We start from the raw sequence: 24,030 nt of genomic DNA, 5'->3' as shown, positions 1-24,030 counted from the left end.
TCCTTCATGCACAGGAAGTTCTGAAGCTCCTGATGTGAATTTCTATTATCCTGCTTGTATTGTAGCCATTCATTGCTGCGGTCATGACTCTGTTAAAACCCCAATAAACACAGACAGTGCGACATGGATTTAAATGGCCCCACAGCCCTTTTATTAACCCGACAAATACTGACACCAACAAAGGGAAGCACTCATACTAGCTGATGGGCCCCCGTTTGTGTAAGTGACTCACATTTTCAGAACCCCCAAAGACCACCTAACCCGCCAAGCTGCCGTGACATAAAAAGGACATTGTAAAAACCAGGAAGCACAAAAATTATGGGAGGTCCGGTGGGACAACCTGCTTTCTTTGTCGAAACGCCCATCAGCCCTTGCAGTCCTAACCCATGCGGCTCTTCTCGGACACCTGACCCCCACCTCCAATCAGGTAAAATCAGCTAATCCACACTTTATTTTAACCCCTTCTACGGGACTATTCCTCCCCCCAGTCATGCAGCCCCTTTGCTCATTATCTCTGGGTCTGTCTTTGTAGCCAGACCTGTGAGGACAGAATTACTTAATTGTGTCACTGATTGCTAGTGAACTGATTGCATGGGTTCAGGACTTTGGTTCCACACAAAATGGCTGCCGCTGTGTAGAAAAGATGTATTTTAAAATAAACGTAAGGTAGCTTGTTTATGTAAATCTTCATAATTGCTCAGCTTATTAAGAAGCATCACAGTGTAAGTGACCATCAGTATACGTTGTGCATTTTTCGACAGTCTTCATTATTCATTGCTTTACATTTGCTGCTTTGATTATGTACCCGCTTTCTAAACCTCAACTAAAACATGCACAAACTTGACATGCTCTGTATTTATAGCACTCAATGTGACTTGTCTCATTGCTAAATCTGCAGCTCTCAGCTTCACGTCCACCAATATTTTTTTTTTTTTTATATATTCTGCTTGGGCTTTGTCTCATCTTCTATCTGTTTTTGCAGGAGAGAGAGAGAAGGAGACAACACGTAATGCTCTTGAAGGCTGTTGAAGCTCGTAAAAAGGCTGAGGTACATGCAGTGTCAGCATTACCAGGGAAGCTGATAAATGTTCTTTCTAGATAGAATTCCCTGACAGAATTGATTTCAAAACTCTGTGAGTTTATTGTTCTGTCAGGCATCATGTTTAACGTACGCCTGTCACCTACACTCGCAGGCTGAAGCCATTTTGTTGCTGTGTACAGAAGTCATGAGGAAATAGCCTATCAGATCTTTACAAAATCACAGCAGTGATAGGCTGCAGCTTCCAGAGTTTGAATTCAGAGCAAAAGATGGCTGAACTTTTTCAGCAATTGTAAAGGGATGACAGGTGACTAAAAAAAAAGTGTATTTTTTTAGTGGGTATCATTTTGAGTAATATGTTAACACTTTTTTTGTGCAAATTGTGACAAAATATCATATTTTTTACATGATTACTGTTCCATATTGTCATGCTTGCATGTCATATGAAGATTTGTAGTTTATACCCCTAGTGACCGTCTGTATGTCAGGGATTAGGATTTACACACTTCCTGTACAACTACGGAGATAAAATCAGTTTTGCACATTGACAGTTTATTGTTTAGATATACTTTTAACCAATATACTTTATTTAAAGCAGTTATAAAGCTGCAGATTCCTCCCCAAAATGACATACAGGGTGCATCTGCATGGCATTGAATGACACGTTCCAATACCAGGACCTCACCCAGTAATGACGGTGGCACATACATAGTTTTTTAAAGTTGAACTACAAGTGGATGTTATAAAAACACCAATTATTGTAGTTAGGTGTTATTCAAAAAAAAAATCAATCAGTTAATGTTAGAAGCATCTAGCATAAATACCTCAATTTGACTTGATTTCCGCCTGTAATACCCTATACAGCAGCATATGCACTGGGAAAGGGAGGGGCAGTAATAAGGGCCAAGCAAATAAGGGCCAATCAGGTGTCCTGCATTGACATTTGCTGGCAAGGAACATGCTGGCAGTAAGAGAGAGCAGGGAGGTGACCTAATCCGTCTGCTGTTGCTCCTACATTGTCCAACCACAGGCTGGGGCCAGGGAGGTGACTGAGCTGTAATGTTTTACTGCAGCTGGGGAACATCAGTTCATCAACCTTGCTCTGCTATCTGGCAGGACTGTGAAACTCTCAGGACTAGAAAGATACAAAAAAATACAAATCCTTTGGCAGGTAAGACTGCTCCTGACTGTGTACTTCTACTGTGTATTTAGCTGCTTACCTTGAGTTCAACTTTCATTCCCTCTGCTATGAGTCAGGCCTGATTGCAGTTAGATATTCCAACACCGTAGAATTCCCTATGCAACACTACTATAGGGAGACACAGCCTGAATGTGGTAAGTTCAAATAAATATGAAGTATAGATTTACTTACTATACATAGAAAAAAGGTATCAAAAACACATTAATATGCTAGTTTACATTAAATGTATTACATTCCCTTTGTATATCTAAATGAAAAAACCTCTAGATTCCATCCATATTTCACTTGCTTCGAGTGCCAGTATCCTTTTTGTTAGAATATTTCTGGAATGACATTATAAAAATGCCAATTTGTAGGTTTAAGATTGAATGTTATATGGATTAGGAATATAATTGGTAGTCTCTTAGTCTACCCCCATGAAATTTTTTTGCTAGTGATAAGACTTTGAGCATTTCTGTCCACGGACAGTCCTCTTTTAGTCAGAGCACATCATGATCAAGAGTGTCTGAGTGACTGTTCTTGCCCATAGCAAACAATCAGACTCTTCCTTTCATTCTCGCATACACTATGGAGGTGCTGATACATTGTTGTATTATTGTTCCTCAAGGAAAAAGAACGTTTGAAACAAGAAAAGCAAGATGAGAAAAGATTGAATAAAGAGCGTAAACTGGAGCAGAGGCGGCTAGAACTCGAACTGGCCAAGGAGATGAAGAAGCCAATGGAAGACATGTGTCTGTCTGACCAAAAGGTATCTTTGTTCAGGAACTAAAGCCTTGTATTATGCTGAAGACAGAGCCCTTTAGATCTATAAGGTGCTCTTACATGCGCTAGTCTATTGTGCTGTCCTTGACAGCTCTTGGCGGCTGTTTGCGGACCTCCATTTATCTCTGTGCACAAAACTGCATTCTGTGTCCATTGATTTGTGGGCCTTCACTGACTTGCACTAAGTCCTGCAGAAATCTTATCTCAGAGATGGATGGAGGCCTGCAGGCAGCTACTGATGCCTATCAGAGTCAGTTAAGAGAGCACGTCTGAAAGTTATACTCCAGTTTAAAGTAGAACTTTGGCCTCCCTTTAGAAAATATGCACTTCAGTACTTAATTATAAGTGCATCTTACAGTTTTCTCTTAGGCTTCCTGCAAAGTCCCAAAAATACCTGTTGAGCCTGCCAGCTTTCTGCAGTGGGGTGGCAACGATGCTGCATTGCTCCTGAATCTAGAACAGAGTTGACACTTTCCTGTAGGCTGTGCCTATTTGCATACAGTGGGATGAAAAATGTTGCAGCCGGCATGGCTATCAAGTATCAGCATTGTCACTGCTGATTCACGAGCCTGCAGCTTGTCATCACCCTGTGTTGTCGCCTGGCCACACCCAGTGCTGCTCACTGCTTTTAGAGATTGCCAGCATTGCTGCTATGTTGTAGTATCCGTCCCACCATGAGCTGCAGTGCCTGCTAGGGAAAGATGTGGAGAAAAAATAAAGAAAGATGTGGTTCAGTCAGGGAAGGTAAAGGAAGTGTTTTGTTTACTTTATGTGGTTTGTGCATTACGCAGTAACTGGATTTGGTATTTATTCAGACTTTCATACAGGAGCTTAGAGTTGTATTCTGAAATAAAATGAATAAGCACCTCGGCAGTAGTAAAAAATAAAAAAAGCTGCAATAAATAATGTTCTTAGATTGACTGTGATAACTTACGTTTTTGTAAGTTAAAAGATAAAGATTTGTTCATCCTTAAAACATTTACTTGTCTTGTAGCCTTTGCCAGATTTACCCCGCATCCCGGGACTGATCCTTTCCGGTGCCACTTTCTCCAACTGCCTCATGGTAGTGCAATTTCTAAGGAACTTTGGGAAGGTTTTAGACTTTGACATTCATTCTGACATTCCATCGCTCGGTGTCTTTCAAGAAGGTTTAATAAACATGGGGGAAAGCATGGGAGAAGTGCAAGACTTGTTGGTGAGGCTGCTATCTGCAGCAGTGTGTGATCCTGGAGTCCCACCAGGGTACAAGGTAAGAAACTCTGGTGTTATATGCTCATACATACTGATGTGAGAACATAGCTGTTATAGCATAGTGTACATTGTATTACCACGAGCAGGCTGCTTGGAGTAGATAAAATGCAGGTCAGAAGGAGGTACATCTGTCGGTGAATTCTGAATAATCTCAGAAGCATCTCAAACTGATGTCAAACTAATTCCATAGACACAATCCCTAAACCCATCAACATAGGCCCTTAATTAGTGGGAAATGCATGCAGGACACGCTTTGCATTTTGATGTGCAAGACATGAATGAAACCATGCAGTGCAATGCACCAAAAAGTTTGTGCATGACAATACAGCCAGTGAGAATGAGCCTTTTGAGAGTCCATCAGTCCAATCTAATGCTTCAATCAATGTAATTTTTTTAAACTTTAAGTTTTTTATTTAGTTTCAGTGCATATAAAGCATCGCATTTTACACTCATAGAATCAACAAGCAGATACATTAACACATATCTTATCCATCATAATCAATGTAATTTTAATGACATCAGCAAAAATAGCTTAAAACATGTGATCCCATATTTGTTTGAGCATATTGTCTGGCTAGCTCCTGACATAAGACCAGCCCTACCCTAAAGAGACATTGTCACCTGCCCATTCAGGTAAGTGTGACTTTATCTCCTGATAGTCCATCCCCACCCCAGCACGGTATAAGCACCTATCCATTTTGGTGGATGGTGTCACTACCCCATATGTGACAATGTTTGGCCTGGTGATTGGGAGGTCACATGCTTCCTCAAACCCATAAGTCATTAGAGCATAGGAGCAAGGGCTCTGAGAGATAAGGGAGTGTGGATCAGTGAGTATACTTTCCTGCGGGTTTGGCTAACAGAAGCTTTCTACTTTGACTTGGCCTAAAACTGATGTTTTAGTATTGAGTGGCTGTTGGTTTGATACATGTCTAACTTTTTCATGTCTTGGTTGGCTTTCTATTCTTATATAGTCTCACTATTACTGATATAACATAGAGAGTGAGGCCCCCTTGTAGTGGTGTTTACTGGTGGGTGGTGCTGGGAACTCTGGTGCAGAGATCTGACTCTCCAAGAAATATAGGAAACCATTGGGTAGCTCGTCCTACCACCATCTACAGTAAAAAATTGAGAATGTTTCACAGTTTCGATGTACGGATCCTTTTAAACCTTCCAATAATTTAAGCGTTCACGTAAAAAAAAATTCTCTTTAAGGGAAACAGTAAATCGATTACAGCATTATTATTATAATGTTGCCTTTTAAACACAATGTCAAGCATTTGATTGGCTTTAGAATATTTTAAGTGCTTTATTTATAATAATCATGATTAAATTTTTATAGAGCTTTTCTCCCATGAGACTCAGAACTCTTTACATTTACAGCAATCACAAGTGTAATTTGTCAGTATGAAGAAATGATATTAATTGCAGACTGGTTCATAAGATGGGATTTATGTGCTGCCTGGATACATTCTGATGTCTCATTATTTTTTTTTTCTTTAAGGCTAAAACAGCTCTTGGGGAACACTTAATGAATATTGGTATAAATCGTGACAACGTTTCTGAGATTCTTCAGATCTATATGGAAGCGCACTGCGGCCAGACCGAGCTCACAGAAAGTCTTAAAACCAAATCTTTCCAAGCACACACCCCAACCGAAAAAGCTTCTGTTTTTGCGTTCCTGGTCAATGAGCTTGCCTGCAGCAAAAGTGTAGTCAGGTAAATAGAGTTCTAGCAGAGCTCCAGGATTTATTGTTCTGCATTGCTAACATTTTCCTACCTTCCTTAAAAACGATTTTTGATTAAAGGTCATGTGACCTTCTGTGTACTACTTTCCCTCGAGCAAGCTGGTGGGTAGAAAGAGATTAATGACACAGTTATGTGATATGCCGCTGCTTGGGACTTCATATGGTCAGATGGGCAATGCTTTTGGGCATCATAAGGTCGGCCTATTGTTGACTGCACTAAAAACTACAGTCATGTCTAAGACAGCCAGGCCACTGATGACCTAGACCATGCAGGGAGCTGCACTGCCTGAAAAAGTAGCATCTGCCATGGAAACACACCACATTATCAAAGCCTTTAGCCACAAAGGGGGGTTATAAAATGATTAAAATAGTGAATTTTTCCAGCCTGCCACTGCACAAGGTAAGTATTTTAACACAGTGAAGCTGAAGAAAAGCTTTTATTACCACCATGTGGACCAGTTACTTCATCCTGCTGTAACCAAGACATGAAGATAAAATCCTGAAGTAGTGCAAAATGTGGAAAACACTTTCATTTCTCAATACATTTTGAAAAGAATAGGATTTTTGTCCATTGAGGAACACAGCTTAATAGTAAGAAACGTAGGGTTATACTGCTGCCTGCAGGGGAATCGGACACTAGACACAGAAAACTGAAGGCCAGCCCCATTGAAGCTATAACACCTCCCACCTTGATGACAAAAAGTCCACAAGGCACTAACTGCCCTAGTGGAGTGGACTTTAATGGCATAAGCAGGTACTGTATCTTGCAACGTATAGCCCTGCACAACAAATCCACTTAGAAATAGTAAATCTAGAAGCCAGAGAAAAGTAAACCCTGACTACCCATACCACATCCAGGCAATGGAGGGTAATCGCCCTGGGGTGAACGGGTACCAAACACAGGGATGGTAACAAAATATCCTCATTAAGGTAAAAGGTAGAAACCACTTTGATAAAAGTAAGGTTTGTGGTCTCAAAACAACCTTCTCCCTATGTAATATTAAACGGGGCTCCCTACAGGACAATGCTGATCATTCAAAAAATGGCCATAAGAAAGGCTACCTTATGAGATAGTGTCAGCTTCTCCTGTAGGCAGCAGTATAACCCTGGGTTACTTACTATCAAGCTGTGTCCCTCAAAGGATGATAGAGAAAATTAATTGTGCTCACGCTGTGCACTACATTAAGACAATTGCCAGCAAAGCTTATAGAGAGCAAAGCACCAAAGGCTTTCACTATGTCAGCTGTAACCGCATGCTGTTTACACTTTACTATGGCAGCATTAAAAGCTAAAGGGTTTATTCAGAAACGCTGCCGAAAGCAGCCGAGTGAATAACCGAGCTGTAGTGAAGTGAGCCGTACAACGTTCGGCTATTCACTATGGCTCAATATGGCTGATTTCGGTCAGCCAAACTCACATAGGTGCCGACGACAGTGAGTGAATAGCCGAATGCCTCCGTGGTACCGAGCAGAATAACAAATTGTGAAAAAAGTTAGGGAAAAAAATAATACATTTAAAAAAAAAGGATTTTTTAATACAAAATGGGCGGAGCTAGCAGTGACGTCACAGCCAGCTCTGCCTAGTTGTTATTGTTTAATGACAGATCAGCTTCTCCAGGTCATTTGGGGCTGCAGATCTGTCATTACAACTGGGCGGAGCCAGCTGTGAGATCACGGCAGTCTCCGCCCAGCTGTCATTTGCGGGGCGATAGGCCGGCCTTCGGCAGTCCCTTCTCCCCGCTTCAGCTGACACTTCGACTCAGTCAAGCCGAAGCAAATGCCTTTGGCTCGGCTGAGCCACTCGGCCACCTTCGGGAGCTGTACAGGCTATAGTGAATAGCCCGCACAGTAGCCCTTCGGTTCGACTGAACCGAAGGGCTCCGGCGGCCGAAGGATCAGTCGAAGCTACGGATGGATCCTTCGGCAGCTTTGTGAATAGACCCCTAAGTTCTGTTCACTTTAAGAAGCCCAAAAGCTGTCAGCAAGTTTAGTCTGTACTGTTAGAAAAATAAGTGTTGGTTTTACCTCACCTTTTTACCAAACCAAAACAGTCTAAACTTTTAACTTAAAGCTGAACTTCAGGCAAACAGTTAAACACACAGATTAAATACACAGATACAAGCTTTTTTACCTGCCATAGAGATTTATATAGCTCTGCAGCACAGCCCTGTCTGACAGAGGAGGGGCCTGATGTTTCTCTGCTGCAGTTTAATACCCCTTGCAGGTATCCTCCCCACCCCCAGCACTGGACAGTGAAAGGAATAGTAGCAGACTAATGAGCATCTTTCTCTGTCACTTTGCTGTCTCCTCCTATCAACATGCTCCATTAATTGAAGCACAACTGATTAGCTCCTTGTACTGCTGGTTCTCCCTCCATCAGTCTGAGCTCTGCTGTAAGAAGGTTAATACCAAGCCAACTTCAGATATTCTCACTGCTTCCATTTAAAATACATTTAAGGAATTAATAATGAATACAAAGATGTATTAATTTGTGACGACTTTTTATCTGCCGGGAGGTTAGCTTTAAGATGCTGCCCACATTTGTTCATGCTGCCCTTGGAAAGTTAAAGCAGGACTATACAGAGATATAAAACCCACAATAAATGCATTTTTATGTAGGGTGGCATCATAGATCTCTAAAAAATTCTGGTTTCATCCAGTGTTCTGTTGCATTTATTGTTTATAGCAGTGTTTCTCAACCTGTTTAATCTCAGGACCCACATTTGTCCTTGGTCATTAAGTTGAAACCGAAACCGAACTGCAATGGAACACTACATTGCGGTACCGCAAGTACCGGTTTGGGCGATTAAACTGTGGGCGGAGGGTGCGAATGGCATGGTACAGTGCGTTAATGGCACAGGACTGTTCGATTAACGCACTGTACTAGTGTGAATGGGCCACACGGGTCACACAACCATAGACACAATATCACCCATATACTGTATGCACTACAAAAAATTATAAATTTTTTAAAGATCCACCCAGTCTCCGTAGCGTGTGAGAACTGGAGCGGATCCTCAGCCTGGGGTCCAGTGTGAGCTGCTGTGCTGTGACGGAGCTCCATCCATATGTGCATTGCTTGTACAAACCCCTTGCGTGCCCTGTAGAGGTGCCGGACACCGGAACATGATGTCGCTCCGATCCATGCACCTCTACCGGACATGCGAGGAAGCTGTACGCAATGCAAGTATGGATGGAGCTCCATCGCTGCCATAGCTGCAGCCCACCCTACCATATGAATGGCTGCTTGGCCTCGAGAACTGGACTCTCACCTAGAAAAGTGGAAGGTATACAGCGACCCACTGAACACAGGGATGCAACCTACTTTTAACAATGTAACCTCTGTTATATTATGTTGCTGTTCTTGAATAAAAAGAGATTAAATATAAAAAATGATGGGTCTTAATAATATAATGATGTAATAATGTTTTTACATTTTCAGTGAAATAGACAAAAGTTTAGAACACATGTCCAACCTAAGAAGAGATAAATGGATGGTTGAAGGCAAGCTCCGCAAGTAAGATTTTAATGTATTTTTAATAGTCTTAGTGATACTAACCTGTGTTATCTATACCAATTCTTACTCTCATATGACACACTCCTAGCATTTGTGTGTTACCTCTAGAGGTGAGGCATTTGCCAGTACCCATTAAACGTGCATTATCACTTTCCAGGATTACATTTCTTATGTGTATTAATATGTTTTTTCATTTAAAAAAAAAAAAAGCCTTTTTTATGTAAAACCTGTTACTTATTTTAACAATAAACAGCAGTTGAAAGGATCAGTGCATATAAATCCATATTGATTTATAGAGCTACTTAGTGTAGTTAGGTCGAAAACAAAGACAAATGGTAATTAAGTTCAGTCAAGTAGGGAAAGGATTAAATGTGTTATAAAATATAAACCATAGCACCTAGCCGATCCAGAGTAAGAAAAATTCCCCAATTAAGCATGAAGTTTGCTCCGATAAGGATAGAAAAATAAATTCCGACCCTTGGACCTGTTATGAAGGTCTAGCACTTGGTCGTAAGGGTGGCCATACAGCTGAGGAAAAGTTTAGCGATCATGCTATTCTAAAGTGAGAATCCTTCTCTAGATGTTTCTCCACATGCTGCTGCTCTTACGATGGGTCTCACAATTTCTTGGGCCACACTCCCCCATCTACAAGATTTCCTTTACCAGGGACATTTCCACACAAACATCCAATTTATTAAGCTTCTTCATCTTCAGCTTGTCATGCATAGGACATCACTATTACTTTTATACAGGATTTATATAGTGCCAACAGTTTGCGCAGTGCTTTACAATATAAGGAAGACATTACAATCAATACAATTCAAGACAAGATGGTAAGGAGGGCCCTGCCCCTGAGGGCTTACAATCTAAAAGGGAGAGGGAAGTGATACATGAGGAGGGAGCTGTGTAGGGCAAGTCCATCCTTCCATCTTTGCCCGGTCTTCTTCCGTGTTTGGTGTCTTCGGCCTTTTGATTGGCTGGGCTGGGATGATGTGTCTCCTGCACATGTGCATGGGAGTTACTTCATTTCAGCACAGGATCTTGTCAAGCTTGTGCACTGAACTGCGCAATAGTAGCTCAGTGCACACAAATGCTGACAGGCAGGGAGGTAGTCATTTGACACAAGAGACATACATAATCTATTCTGTTGTAAAAACCCAACTGGCCTGTCTTTTTTGTCATCTTTACTTTCTGCTTTAAGGAGTGATCAAAACTCAGTGTAAAAAGCCACTTTGGTTAACTTTACTTTTGCTTTCATTATCCATTTTTTTCCTGATTGGCAAGACACTTCTTAAATGTTTCTATTGTCTGACCTCAGACCTATTGGCAAGTCCATCCCCTTTCTCCCAGCAAGGTATACTCATTTATCAATGCTCCATCGTCTGCTTCCCGCTTTGTTGGAGCCCTTACTCCCTTGCTGTAACAGAGTGCTTCTACTGAACACTGCCATATTGGGAGGCAGCGACGTCATCCACCTAGGTAAGCTCCAGCACCATCCAACACTGGTGCTTACTCAGGGAGGAATCCTGCAGCAGGGAGGCGAGGGAGTGCAGATGGGTAAGCATCCTTGCTAGCAGGGTGGGCTATCAGGGGGCATCGTCACTATGTGACAGTGTCTCTTTAAAGGAGAACTATGGGGTCAGTGTTTTTCCCCATAGCTCTCCTTAGGGTAACGGGGGGACACAAACTAGCGTCCTCCCGTTACCCTAAGCTCAGTATACCGCGAGCTACAGCTCGCGGTATACTGAGACACCGCAGCCGGAGCGGATCCCGACGTAGATGACGGGATCCGCCCAGCTGCGTGAGTGACAGCTGGCTCTGCCTATCTAGAGACAGAGCCAGCTGTACCCGCCCCCTCCCCCGTCCGTTCCGCCAGTCAGCGCTGGCAGATCGGAGAGGGGAATCCAGCCCCTCCCCCTGTCACGGCAGAGAGCCGTGACAGGATCGAGAGGTGAGCGAACCTGGTATGTGTTCACTCACCTCCCGATCTACTGAGCCGACCTGTGACAGTCTCATTGTCACAGGTCGGCTAGAACTATGAGGTGAGTGGAAATCACTCATCTCATAGTTCTCCTTTAAAACAGGTTGAGCGAGACAATGGCTCACTTATTTGCCCATTATTGCTGTTGTTGTCATGCTAGTTTAATCTGCCCTATTAGTCAGAGCATTTCATGTCTTGTGCTTGTCTTATAGGCTGAGAATAATACATGCTAAAAAGACGGGAAAGCGAGACTCCATCGCGGGCGCTGAAGGCGGAGAAGAACAGCATTCATTAGGAACCCCCACAGCAGGCAGAAAACGCAGGCGGAAGGGTACAGACAGTGACTATGATGATGATGATGACGATGATAGCGATGATCCAGCAGAAGAAGATGAAGACGATGATGAAGATAAAAAGGGGAAGAAATCCGAAACTTGCGATGATGAGGTATATGGATGTTTTTTAAATCAGTGCATAATGCAGGGCTTCTTTTGACCTTTTTGTGAAATGCAGGAAGAGGTGCCTAGTTAGACAAACCTCATTAAATAGCCTTTATGGCACAGCTCTGCCAAGACTCTCTTTTGGACCTTTGTTTCTGAATGTCCCAACATATTTTTAGCATGAACTAGAATGAACTCCTAGCACCTTGTAGACCTCCTCCACAGTGGGAGAAGGGAAATTACTAGCATCTAACAACACATGACCAGCACACCAGGGGCTCTGGACCACTAAGATCTTTTCAGAGCTGTAGTCAGAAGCATGCGTTGGGTAGGGCCAGATCTGACACTGAGAATCATACCACAGGTAATGCTTTTACACACTGCCTTTACTTCATCGGCTGAGCTGTCTGGACCATACTATGAAATATTTTTTTTTTTTTTAATGGTAGGTTTACTTTTAAGTGGCTGAAAATAAATAATTATTTATTATATTAATGGCTAGTTAGTTCCTTTTTGTAAACTAAGCTCTAGGAAAACAATAGTAGAAATGCATATATGCGAACTGTTTTAGCTTAGCAAAGACTTTGGAATTCTGTTCAGCCTCTTCTTTGATCCAGCCAACCCAGCCAGACAGCACATGCAGGTCCTACGCTGCAGTTAGGCAATACAGCCGTGGCAAGAATACCCCCAGGACTCCTAACTGGATAGTGAAGCAGCAGTTAGCCTTGTGTTCCCTCCTCCTGTTAGAATGGTCCCTCAGTTGGACTGAAAGTAATGTGCAAAGCAAATATACCATAATTTGCTCCAAATGCTGACCCTTCTTTTAGTGTGCTGATGTGCAGAGAATTGCACGGACCTAATGTAGACCAGTTCAGGAATTTATTCTAGTTGCACTTTTAATGATTTTATAAAGAATGCATACTTGTACTAAAAGTTATTTTGCATACCTGCTTGGAGTACTTGTTAACTGTTTGCTGACCACTGGGCACACCATGGATGCTATATTGTCCAAAGTGTAAGCAAATATTGACATAGAAGTCCACCATAGAAAGCAGTTTTCTTTCTAGTTGATAATACTATACTGTACACCTTTGAATGCTGAACACGGCAGTGCTCAGGAACAGTGACAGAAACTCATGAGTACAAGCAATGAAGGCTTGCCTCAGATCCTTGCACAGACCATGATAGTGGAGGTAGGAAGATTTCATCACTGTGCTGACTACCAGAATAGGGTTTTTTCTCATGCTTTTTCTGAATCTAGAAAGCCTCAGAAATATATGTATTGCTTATGTTGCCCATAGGATGATGGAGACCAGACTGCTACAGTAGAGGAACTAGAGAAGCAGATAGAAAAGCTGGTGAAGGTAATCTGTTCTTTTTCTTGTATATTCATATATTATGTGTATCATCATTCTGAAGAAAGCCCTGAAATGTATTGACACTGTAGATGATGTTACTATATGAAACTGTGCCATTGTTCTTTCCACAGCAACAAAACCAGTATAGGAAGAAGCTGTTTGAGTCCTCCCATTCCTTGCGGTCAATGATGTTTGGGCAGGATCGGTACCGCCGTCGGTACTGGATTCTTCCACAGTGTGGTGGCATATTTGTGGAAGGAATGGAGAGCGGTGAAGGTAAGTCATGTAAATCAAGTCCCATTTTCAGTTCTCTGTCTGATAACAGGAATGTATAAACTGCAAAGATACTATTTGCTTGGTTGCCATATGTTGCAGATATTTGGCAAGAGCAGCACTGAGGAGAATTAAAGCGGAACTCGAGACATTTTCTTTTTTGCAAATTTACATTGGTCCAGCTCTGCTTAATGTAAGTATCCATATCTGATATCCTGAAGGCCGCTGGGGATGCTGAAAATCACTGTAGTAGTCTGCTCTACATACAGTCATAGCCATGATCTTCCGGGTGCAGCTCCAGCATCTTTACCTCTACACAGTGAACACAGAGAGTCCTTTGCTCAAAGAATCAGAATCAGAGAATGCAAATTAATTGATTAAAAAAAACAAGGTGTTCTCTGAATGACAGCTAAACTCCCTGTATTCAGCATGCAGATGGGGTGCCTCTGGAGCAGCACCTGGTCACGGCCATCACTGTATGAAGTGCGGACTAATACAGTGATTTTCAGTATCCCCAGTAGCATTCCAAATATCAGTTATTTACAACAAGCCAAACTGGACGAATGTACAGTAAGTTTGCAATATAGGTGATTCCTGGAGTTCCGCATTAAAATGTTCATGTCATCCACACATTATGTAGGCAGCCATTTTGTAGGCGCAGAGTCAATATTCCTGGATGTAGCTTTATAATTTACATTTGGAGCAAACACCACAAATAACTTCTATTACCCGTATAAGCAAGGAAAGCCCTCTTTGTGTTCTTCTCTTAACCTCTTGCCGTCCGCCCGTAGTAAAAAAACGGACGGACGGCACTGCAGCATCTGCGGGTTGCCGTCTCCAGACGGCAATTTTTTTCTGCTCGCGCGCGCCCCCTAGCGGGCACGCACGGGCAGAAAAGACCCGTCCAATGCGAACACCCGGTACCGGGTGTTTCACATATAGGCGATCAGCGGGTCCATAGCCCGCCGATCGCCTATATGTGCTCGTTAGCGGCAGCCCCCCACCAGATCTCTGCTTCATCAGCTTCATCAGCTTCTTTTGGGGTCCACAGGTGATATTAGGGGTCCTAGAGACCCCTAATATCTCCATAAAGAGGACCTGTCAGTGTGCCTTTGCTATTATATAGGGGGTTGTTATCCCCCTATATAATAGCAATAACAATAAGTGCAAAAAAAAAAATATAAATAAAAAAAAAGAAAAGTAACACATAAAAAAATAAAATAAAATAAAAGCCACATATAAAAAAAGGGGAAAAAACCCCCCCAAAATGTTTAACTCCCCCACCCCCACGTTTACGCGCCTATAAACGTAAATACGCGTCCGGTGCCCCAGCGCGCAAAAATTACAATTGCGCTACACATGTTACATATCGCCGCGAACGTCGCAGTGAGAGCAATCATTTTAGGGCCATCAATCACTGATAACACTAAACTGATGAGCGGTAACAGCTTTTAAAGCGTCGCCTATGGCCAATTTTGGGTATTATCGTTTTTTGAGGTTTCGCGCGCGCACGCAATTTTAAGGCTTGACATGTTTAGTGTCTTTTTACCCGACGTGACCCCATCTTTTATATTTTACCAAAAAATTGGGTAATAATAAATGTTTTATCATTTAATATAGGGGAAACTGTTTTTTTTTTTAAATTTCGGTAATTTTTCCTTAATATAGTAAAAAAATAAAACCCCCAGTGGTGAATAAATACCACCAAAAGAAAGCTCTATCTGTCCCCAAAAAAGGGTATAAAATTCATTTCAGTACAGCGCTGCATGACGGAATAAATGTCAGTTAAAGTACCGCAGCGCTGAATACTGAAAAATGGCCTGGATGGGAAGGGGGTTTAACACCGCGGATGTCAACTGGTTAAAGCAGAACTGACTGCGGGGAAAACTGATGATGTTTTCTGGTAGAAGGGGCCTTGTATGTCTTATGTGCCAAAAACATCCTTTCTGTTTTTCTTAGGTATTTTTTCTCAGATTGCCTACTGTGCATATTCATTGCTGTGTACACTCTCAGTAACTGTCAGATGTAGAAGGGTGGTCCCCTGGTGGTGCAACTCTATCATGCATACGCGGGCGTTACACCATCAGTTAGTGATACACAGCAGATAGTATCGCTGATACAGCACAAACTTAATAGTAAGTTTGCCATAATGTGCAAGTATGCCATGCATGCTTGCACATTATGGTTTTTGCTCCTGCTGCACCCCCAGGCATTAGTTCCTTTTTAGTGACATTTTGTTACTAGGGGCTGGAGTCCTTGTCTTCAGGTCTAAGTCCAACCAACTGCCACCCCGCAGTGCATTAAGAGCCTTATTGGTCACTGAGGCATCCTCATTGAATGGGAAATGACTGTTTGCAAGGCTTATTGTTGAAGCTGGTAAAATCAGTAACATAGTAAACATACTTTCAGAGAGGCACATTTGGTTAAATAAATAAATGGTAGGCATTTTGTGGTATCTGCTCTTAGGCAATGGGGTTTAAAAGATTAAAATGACTGACAGCTTTATTTTTAGGTGTAAGTGTATTTTTTTATGTATTTAATTGCTATATTTAATGTTAACATTATTCTTGTAGGACCAGAGGAAATGGCAAAGGAAAGAGAAAGGCATCGACAAATTGAAAAGATTGAGATTAAAGAAGAGATGCTTGATTGCCTTGATGAGAAGTCAAACTGTGTCAACTCTAGTCCTGGGGAGCAAAAATGTTCGAAGGACAAAGACAGCACCAACTTGTTCCTCCAGAAACCTGGATCCTTCTCCAAACTGAGTAAACTGTTAGAAGTAGCAAAAATGCCTCCCGAAATGGACGTTGTGCCACCAAAGCCAAGTGTTTCACCCAATGGCTGTTCGATTCCCTTTCAGAATAAAGGCCGGAGCACTCCTGTCTCACTGCAGCCCGGCACATCTCAATGCAATCCTGAAAAGACAGACTTAAATCCATTTAGTCCTGTGATCAGCGGGTCTGGCAAGTTTTATAATTCTCCAGTAATTCCCAATGAACAGCTGCTAAAAACTCTGACAGAAAGGAGCAGGCAGTGGTTCAGCCTCCTCCCTCGGACACCCTGTGATGACACATCAATAACTCACATAGAATCCTCTGCATCAGTAGCTTCAACAAGCCAATTGTGTCATAATTCCCAGTCTTCATCTCCTGTGCCATCCCCCGTTATGAACTCTTCCTCTACACACAGCTCAATGGGACCCAGTCCCTTCTCGGTTTCCTCACTTCAGGTAAGCATCCAGAAAGGAAGTCTTCCATAAAGGCCATCACTGTAATGTATATTTTTTTCTAGTTCAAAACATTTTTGGGGATTTTTTTTTTTGCTCATATATCAAATATGCTCATTTGCTGTATACAGAGTTCCTACTCCACACAGTCCCCCACAGACTATAAAACCAAAGAAGAATCAGTGTATTTTATGGTCACTTGCAATGCCAGATTTACCAGCAGATCATTTGCAGATCTCAGACTGGTGATAATGTGTATTCTGTATGTCAAACAGCAAAGGCATTTCCCATTGTTCTGGAAGGCCCAGAGGGAAGAAAGAACAAATACAGCCCTGAGAATCAGTATTCTCCATGATGCAATGAATTGATTCAACTAAGAGAGTAAGGCACACAGTGTCTCCCTCTATCAACTGCTACAAAGTTTTGTTTAATTCTATGTCTGTGGGTAATATAAATTATTCTCAGAGAAAGGAACTGTCATAAGCCATTGTTAATGTATCCTGCCAAGCTCTTTGTCAGTTTCTCTGACTTAGGAAAATATTCACTGTTATTAATAGAAATAAGGAAGTTATATCTATCTTGCCATGAAGAAAAACTATAATGTTTTTTCCTATCTAAATGTACAGCTTTTTCCTGCACTGTCAAAGTAACAGACAGCATTGGCTTAGTGAGAAGTAGCTATTGCACAGTGTGTAGGTGATATACATGTTTAATAATATGCTGATGTAAATATTCATTCCGGTATCTAGATGAAGCCTGGTTTACCAGTGATGGGTCTACAGTTTTGCGGGTGGCCATCACCTATTGTTCCAGCAAATCTTCCATTTTCTCCCCCCATGCCGGGGCTTGGGCTATCAGGATTATCTGAAGGAAATGTCCCCTCTTTCCTCACTCCAAATGCTCAGCCGTGTAAAAGTGAATCTCCTGTGCCACAGAGTGACAAATCCATCTGTACCCCTTTACCGGCGGTGGAATTACCAAAACAAATGGATTTCCCCATCCCTAGACCAATACCAGAAGGTAAGATTTCATTTATTTGTGCTCAGTGCATAAACCAACATATTCATCTGATTATATATACAGTACTGTGCAAATGTTTTAGGCACTAATGCAATGAATAGCTTTTATTTGTCAATTAACAACCTACAAAATTAATGAACAGAGAAAACCCAAATCAAATCAATATTTCGTGTGTCTATCATTTACCGTTAAAACATCAATTCATATACTTACTAGGTTTATAAGAAACTCATCGGGTAGGTTGGTCCAAACATTGGATTTAGGCTGTCTCAGGTGCTTCTGTCTCTTCCTGTAATCCTAGACAGACTTGAGATTAGGGCTCTGCGGAGGCTATATTTTCATGCATAGGCTACTCTCATGGTCCTATTCCAATGTCGAAGGTATGAGTTTTTAGTCGCAAGTTTTTCATGAAGACCACTTCTGGCCAGACTTTTCTGGACTGCAGATGAGTGTGCCAGGTTTTGATTTCCCTTCACAAACATTTCTTCGTTCTTAAGGGAATTCAGCATGATGTGTCTTCTTGGCCAACCACTTGGTTTTTGGTGCTCAGCACTGCATGCTTGAACAGCACATTTGGAAACGCCAGTTTGTTTTGAAATTTCTGCCTGTGAGAGATCCTGTTGATGCAATAAGACCACCCTGTGTCTTGTTGCTGTGCTTAGTTTTGCCATTGTGTAAGATTTTTACTATTGAACTGTCTTCAGCTACCTCAACTTGTTAATGGAGCGTGGCTTTTCCTCACCCAGTTTCATTCCTTCTACACAGCTGAATGCTGGTTGATTTAACAATTGTGCTTTACATCTTGTTGATTATTAGCACCTGTTTGGTATAATTGTATCATCATGCACTGAACCATATGCCTGCAGAATCTTTACCAGTAAATGTGTGCAAGTCTACCTAGGAGAATTGATGCTGTTTTGAAGGCAACACACCAAATAGTTATCATGTTTTGCTGTTTATGCACATTGTAGGATGTTAACAACTTACCTAAAATGATTCCATTCTTTCTTATGTTATTTAAGGACAACAAAAGCTGTCCTCTTATATAATAACAAAAGCTAATGCACAGCAAACTTGGAGAAAGTTGTAAAACGCTATAGCCACCTAACTTGCGTAGATTAAAATAATAATATGTCTCTACCAAGTTCCAAATAACCATGAAAAGTGCCCTCAAATACAGGGCTAACAGAAGCAGTTATTTGAGACCTTTTAATCGCCAGTCACATGGCTAAATAAGAGAGTACTAAAATGATAATATTTTAAAGACAAAGATGCTTCAGTTCAACCACATTACCTAATAGTAAAGTACTGACCTTAGTAACAGGATTGTCACATTTTAGTGGGTCTCCCTGATTTCATGTACAGGCAGTGCAGGACCCCTACCAGCAACTCAAAGACCTGTGTGCAGATTACCTGTATGAGCAAGGTCCCTTGTGCTGGGTGACTTCACTAGTTGTTAGGTAACACACCAGCACACTGCTTTTCAAAGGGACTTCCATTCTTTTTAAGGAATCCCTTTGAAATACAACTTAATTTAGTTAATTGCTCTGCTTCTGTAGTGCAAAATGATCTCATGGTCGGGGTGGTCATACACACTTAAGGCTCATTGTTATCTGCACAAAGACTATTTGTTATTTTTAGCAACAGCTAATAATACTTTAAGGGGTTGGAAAAAGCTTTTCAGCCTACACTGCAGCTGGCAATACAGCCTTATCAGGTTCCATCTTCAGCCTAAGGATAGGACATTAAAGCAGCAACATGACAAGGTTGAGCTCATCTCTGTATTCTGCCCTCCTGCAAGCATGATCATGTTGTTAGAATGGCAACACTGTGTAAAGCAACACAGCCCTGACTAGCTGAGAGTGCTAAACTCTTCCAATCTGAATATTGCTGTGCAGAGGATTACAGAATGTTAATAATATCAAGACAGATGCAGGTACTTATGCTAGTTCTGAGTAATAATATATTTTAAAAGGGTAGATAATTCAATTAAACTGTGTTTGTTTTATATCTGCCTGGATATCAGCTTTGAATCAATACATAAAAAATTGCTTTAACAGAAATAAAGCACATCCAAAATGAAATAATCTCATGAATATTTTACATATGGTCATGCTTTTACTGACAGAAATGCAGTTTGGCTGGTGGAGAATCACAGATCCGGAAGATCTCAAATCTTTATTGAAAGTGCTTAATCTCCGAGGAATAAGAGAAAAGTCTTTACAGAAGCAAATTCAGAAGCACTTAGACTACATCACCCTAGCCTGCCTGAGAAACAAAGAGGGTAAGCGTCCTGCTGACAAATGAAATGCTGGCTGAGGCCATAAACTCAACAGCCTCATAATATGCGTGAGCAGAATTTTACCGATATTTTATAAATAAAGTCTTTAAACATTAGGAACTTTCTGTGGGACATTTGTTCTGTGTCCATTGCAGATAATTTAGGAGTCCTTACTTTTCTGTTGCGTCTAATAACTGTTTCTGCTCCTGTAGCTATCATAGACGTGAAAGGACGTGACAAATGTGAGCTGACACGAGACGTGGTGGAGAATTGGTGTGTGGAAGACCATGAGATGGAGATTGACATCGCTATTCTCCAGCAGGTAGAAGATCTGGAGAGACGAGTGGCTTCTGCTAGTTTACAAGTTAAGGTAATAAAGAGCGACGCTCCGATTGGATTGGTTTCATTTGAAAAGCCATGTCACATAGCCCAGGGAGCAGGCAGCCACATTATTCAGACCTAAATGCAAGAAAAAGAAAAGTTCAATTTCTTCTTTCAAGGCAGCGTCTTCTAATGCCTCATCCAACTTGCTGATAGCCAAGTCTTTTTCAAGTGAATTATTTTTAAAGCTACCCTGTCAGGGTAAATAAATAAATAAAGGGAGGTGCCCTACAATGGAACAGCTTTTTTGCTCAGCTACTAAAAAGAAAATAAAAATGACTGAGAATGGAGTCAAAACATGCATCAAAATGACCTCTGTAAAACCACCTTAATATGGGAATTACCAAAGGCTCAAAACAATACTATAGTATGTCTACCTTCCACTGTTCAGTAAATAATCTATAAACATATAGTGAAAACTGTCAAGATTTATATATACATATTTAAAAAAAACATTTGCCAGGGAAGAGTATAAACTTACTCAATGTGCATATAAGATGAAAAACTCCCCAAAATGCTACAAATACAGATTTCCTTGTCGGAAATCGGTACACATATGTACAGGAAGCAAGTACTTTCCCAAGTGTGGATTGGCAACCTAATATAACATTACTTGTTGTTATGTTACAAGTGTTGGATTTTATAATAGAGGATACAAAGCTTGCAGTCATTCAGCAAACATTATGATATCTGAACTGATTGTGAAGAGGAAATCTGCAGATGTAGCACTGTTTTTAATATGTTTTAATGATAAAGTGTGATTTTTGTATATGCATACCATGACGGTTTTCATTGTATTTTCATACATTATGTACAATACAGTGTAATCTAGAAATAACATATTTATGAGCCTTTAGTAGAAGTCCCCATATTGAGTTGTTGTTTTATTTCGGAAATGTAATACTTACCTCTCTAAGCGTCCTGTGTCTCTTACCTTCACTCCATTCCAGGGCTGCAGCCTCAGTCAGTCTCTTAAGCATTAGTGATGGGCTCGGGCGTGTTCGCAGCTCCACGTGCCGAGCCCGCCAGGAAGCTGACATCGCCGCAGCGCCAATCACAGGCACTGAGACATATCCCGATCTTTGCAGCTGTGGACCGGGATAATGTCTCAGTACCTGTGATTGGCGCTGCGGTGCTGTCAGATTCCTGGCGGGCTCAGCACGTGGAGCTGCGAACACGCCCGAGCCCATCAATATTCAGCATTCATTACTTCTGGGAGTATGAGATACCTGTGCCACCCGCCATACCCAGTGACTCAGTCCCCCAACCCCTACATCATTACAACATACAGCAGTGATATAGGGGTCAAAAGATTGTAGATGATGTTAGCCCTTACGTGTGGAAAAAAAAGTTATATAATTTTTTCCCAATGGACACAGAGACAGCAGTAACAATAGATTAAAATTGTAATCCTTCCCCAATTTAATAATAAAAACAGTATCAGTGTGATAGCTTTCCATTCCCCCAACAGTCAGGTTAGCATTCTTTTGAAACCCCAAAACTTTATGGTATTATGTAGACTAAATTTCATATCCCACAATCTAGGGTCCCAAAAATATCCTGTTGCCTCATTTGGCATCTAAAGCCATAGGCTGCACCCCTCTGGTCTTTGTAAATGTTAGTCAGATAATTAGATAAAACCAGATTTCTTTTAAATTTTAATCAGTAAGTCAATAAAATGGTTGTAAAGTCAATGTCATATAAGTCAATAAAATGGTTGTAAAGTAAATGTCATATAAGTCAATAAAATGGTTGTAAAGTCATGGTCTTATAAGTCAATACAATTGTTGTAATGTCATGGTCTTATAGTGAATGCCTGTACCATGGATTATATTCTAACAATTCTCTTGCTGCTTAGGGCTGGATGTGTCCAGAACTCGCCTCCGAGAGAGAAGACTTGGTTTATCATGAACATAAGTCAGTTACTAAAAGGCACAGGGACAATGATGGTGAGCAACATCCAGCAGACGGAGGAGCCAATCCATGTACTCTTGAACGGAGGAGCGACAACCCTCTAGATATAGCAGTAACCAGGCTGACTGACTTGGAGAGGAACATTGAAAGAAGGTATCTGAAGAGCCCCTTAAGTACCACCATTCAGATCAAACTGGATAATGTGGGCACAGTTACTGTCCCTGCTCCTGCACCATCTATTAGTGGTGATGGTGACGGGTAGGTCATTGACATTAATATATATAACCAATCATTGTGCTTCTTTGCTCAGTGGAGCCTGTTATCTTTTGCCTGTTCTCTTTGTAGCTTCCTGTGTGTCTTTTTACAGGTCATGTTATCCTGCATGGTGCTTCTGTACAATAATCTGTGTTATGTATGTCAGCAGTCCCAAAAAGCAATGAAAGATATCTAACTTGAAACTGACTGTGGCTAAGCTGTAACACTCCTAGTCAGTCTGGGTCTCATTCATCAAAGTGTCTAATAGAGAATAAGTCATGAATATGCTTTGTCAAGAATCTGAGTATTCAGTCTTAAATTGTAAAATTTTCTTAGGAATACTTGTCCCCTTACTTGGATTTACCTACTTGAGTATAACTTTTTAGTATACAAAAAGTCATGGGAGACAGATCACCATATAGGCATATTAAACAACTAAGGGGTTCTTTAAAAGAGAACTATGGCCAGGGCCGGAATTCCCACAAGGCCAACCAAGGCCGGGCCTTGGGGCAGCAGGGAGTAGAGGGCAGCAGGGGTGTGGAATTCCTATCTTCTGATGCCCTGGACATGCACTTCCGGGCGCCGGGCCGGTAGTAGTTTTCTACATTTAGCCCTGCTTTGGGCAAGCAGAGCTAAATGTACAGCGGGGAAGCCGCCGCTTGTTTTGTGATGTCTCCGAGATCACTTGCATGCAGCCTACTGGTCTGCCATTCTCCATGGGTGGTTGGCGGGTAGGAGGGCGCATTGAGGAACCTGGCCTTAGGGCAGCAGAGAGAGTAAATATGGCCCTGACAATGGCCAAACCTTTTTTGGTGTCTCTTTTGGGTCACAGGAGGACATTTACTAATGTCCTCCTGTGACCCAAAACTCAACATACAGCGGGCTATTCCCTGCTATATGCTGACAGCGCAGAGCCATGCTGTAGCTTAGAAAGATCCTGACAAGATTGTCAGGATCCACCCCACTGCCTTATTGACAGCAGGCTCTGCCTCTACAGAGCCAGAGCCAGCTGTGCCCATCCCTTCCCCTGTCTGTCCCTCCAGTCAGCGCGGGAGGAACAGAGAGGAGAGGGGAAGGGGAAAAAAAAGTGAACTGAGCAATCAGTGATTTGGGATTGCTCAGTTCTTGATCAATAGAGCATACTTTTGACAACTGCAGTGTCACACGTTGGCTCTAACTATGGACAAGAGCGTATTTCACTCTCCCCATAGTTCTCCTTTAATAGAGACTGTTTGTCAGACTCAGAAGCTGGTAGACGGTGTGAGAGATCGCACAGTAGACAGGGCAGTAACTGTTGAATATTTGGTGACTTCCTACCCCTGATTCTCAAGCTGAAGACTCAGGCTCAGGCAAAGTACATAAAGCTGAATAAATGGAGCAGAAA

The 24,030-nt window shown here is 41.7% G+C and overlaps 1 protein-coding gene across 7 annotated transcripts in view; it reads left to right on the top strand.

Annotated features, from left to right (window-relative positions):
* The window catches only part of BAZ2B (bromodomain adjacent to zinc finger domain 2B), a 118,094-nt gene that overhangs the window by 85,787 nt on the left and 8,277 nt on the right, over nt 1-24,030 (top strand). For 6 of the 7 annotated variants that reach the window (XM_018553153.1, XM_018553149.1, XM_018553151.1 and 3 more), the window contains 13 exons: nt 983-1,048; nt 2,848-2,988; nt 3,997-4,251; nt 5,758-5,972; nt 9,443-9,517; nt 11,711-11,945; nt 13,240-13,302; nt 13,428-13,572; nt 16,143-16,798; nt 17,545-17,815; nt 19,944-20,099; nt 20,309-20,466; nt 22,336-22,649. In XM_018553153.1, coding sequence (XP_018408655.1) covers nt 983-1,048; nt 2,848-2,988; nt 3,997-4,251; nt 5,758-5,972; nt 9,443-9,517; nt 11,711-11,945; nt 13,240-13,302; nt 13,428-13,572; nt 16,143-16,798; nt 17,545-17,815; nt 19,944-20,099; nt 20,309-20,466; nt 22,336-22,649 — 2,750 coding nt within the window. The remainder of the gene's footprint in view (nt 1-982; nt 1,049-2,847; nt 2,989-3,996; nt 4,252-5,757; nt 5,973-9,442; nt 9,518-11,710; nt 11,946-13,239; nt 13,303-13,427; nt 13,573-16,142; nt 16,799-17,544; nt 17,816-19,943; nt 20,100-20,308; nt 20,467-22,335; nt 22,650-24,030) is intronic. The other variant, XM_018553152.1, reaches the window with a different exon arrangement.

This window comes from Nanorana parkeri, unplaced genomic scaffold (genome assembly GCF_000935625.1).
Source record: "Nanorana parkeri isolate BGI_ZX_2015 unplaced genomic scaffold, ASM93562v1 scaffold112, whole genome shotgun sequence".
Classification (NCBI taxonomy): Eukaryota; Metazoa; Chordata; class Amphibia; order Anura; family Dicroglossidae; genus Nanorana; species Nanorana parkeri.
Note: the sequence above shows the minus strand (reverse complement) of the source record. Positions and strands in the feature narration are given on the sequence as shown.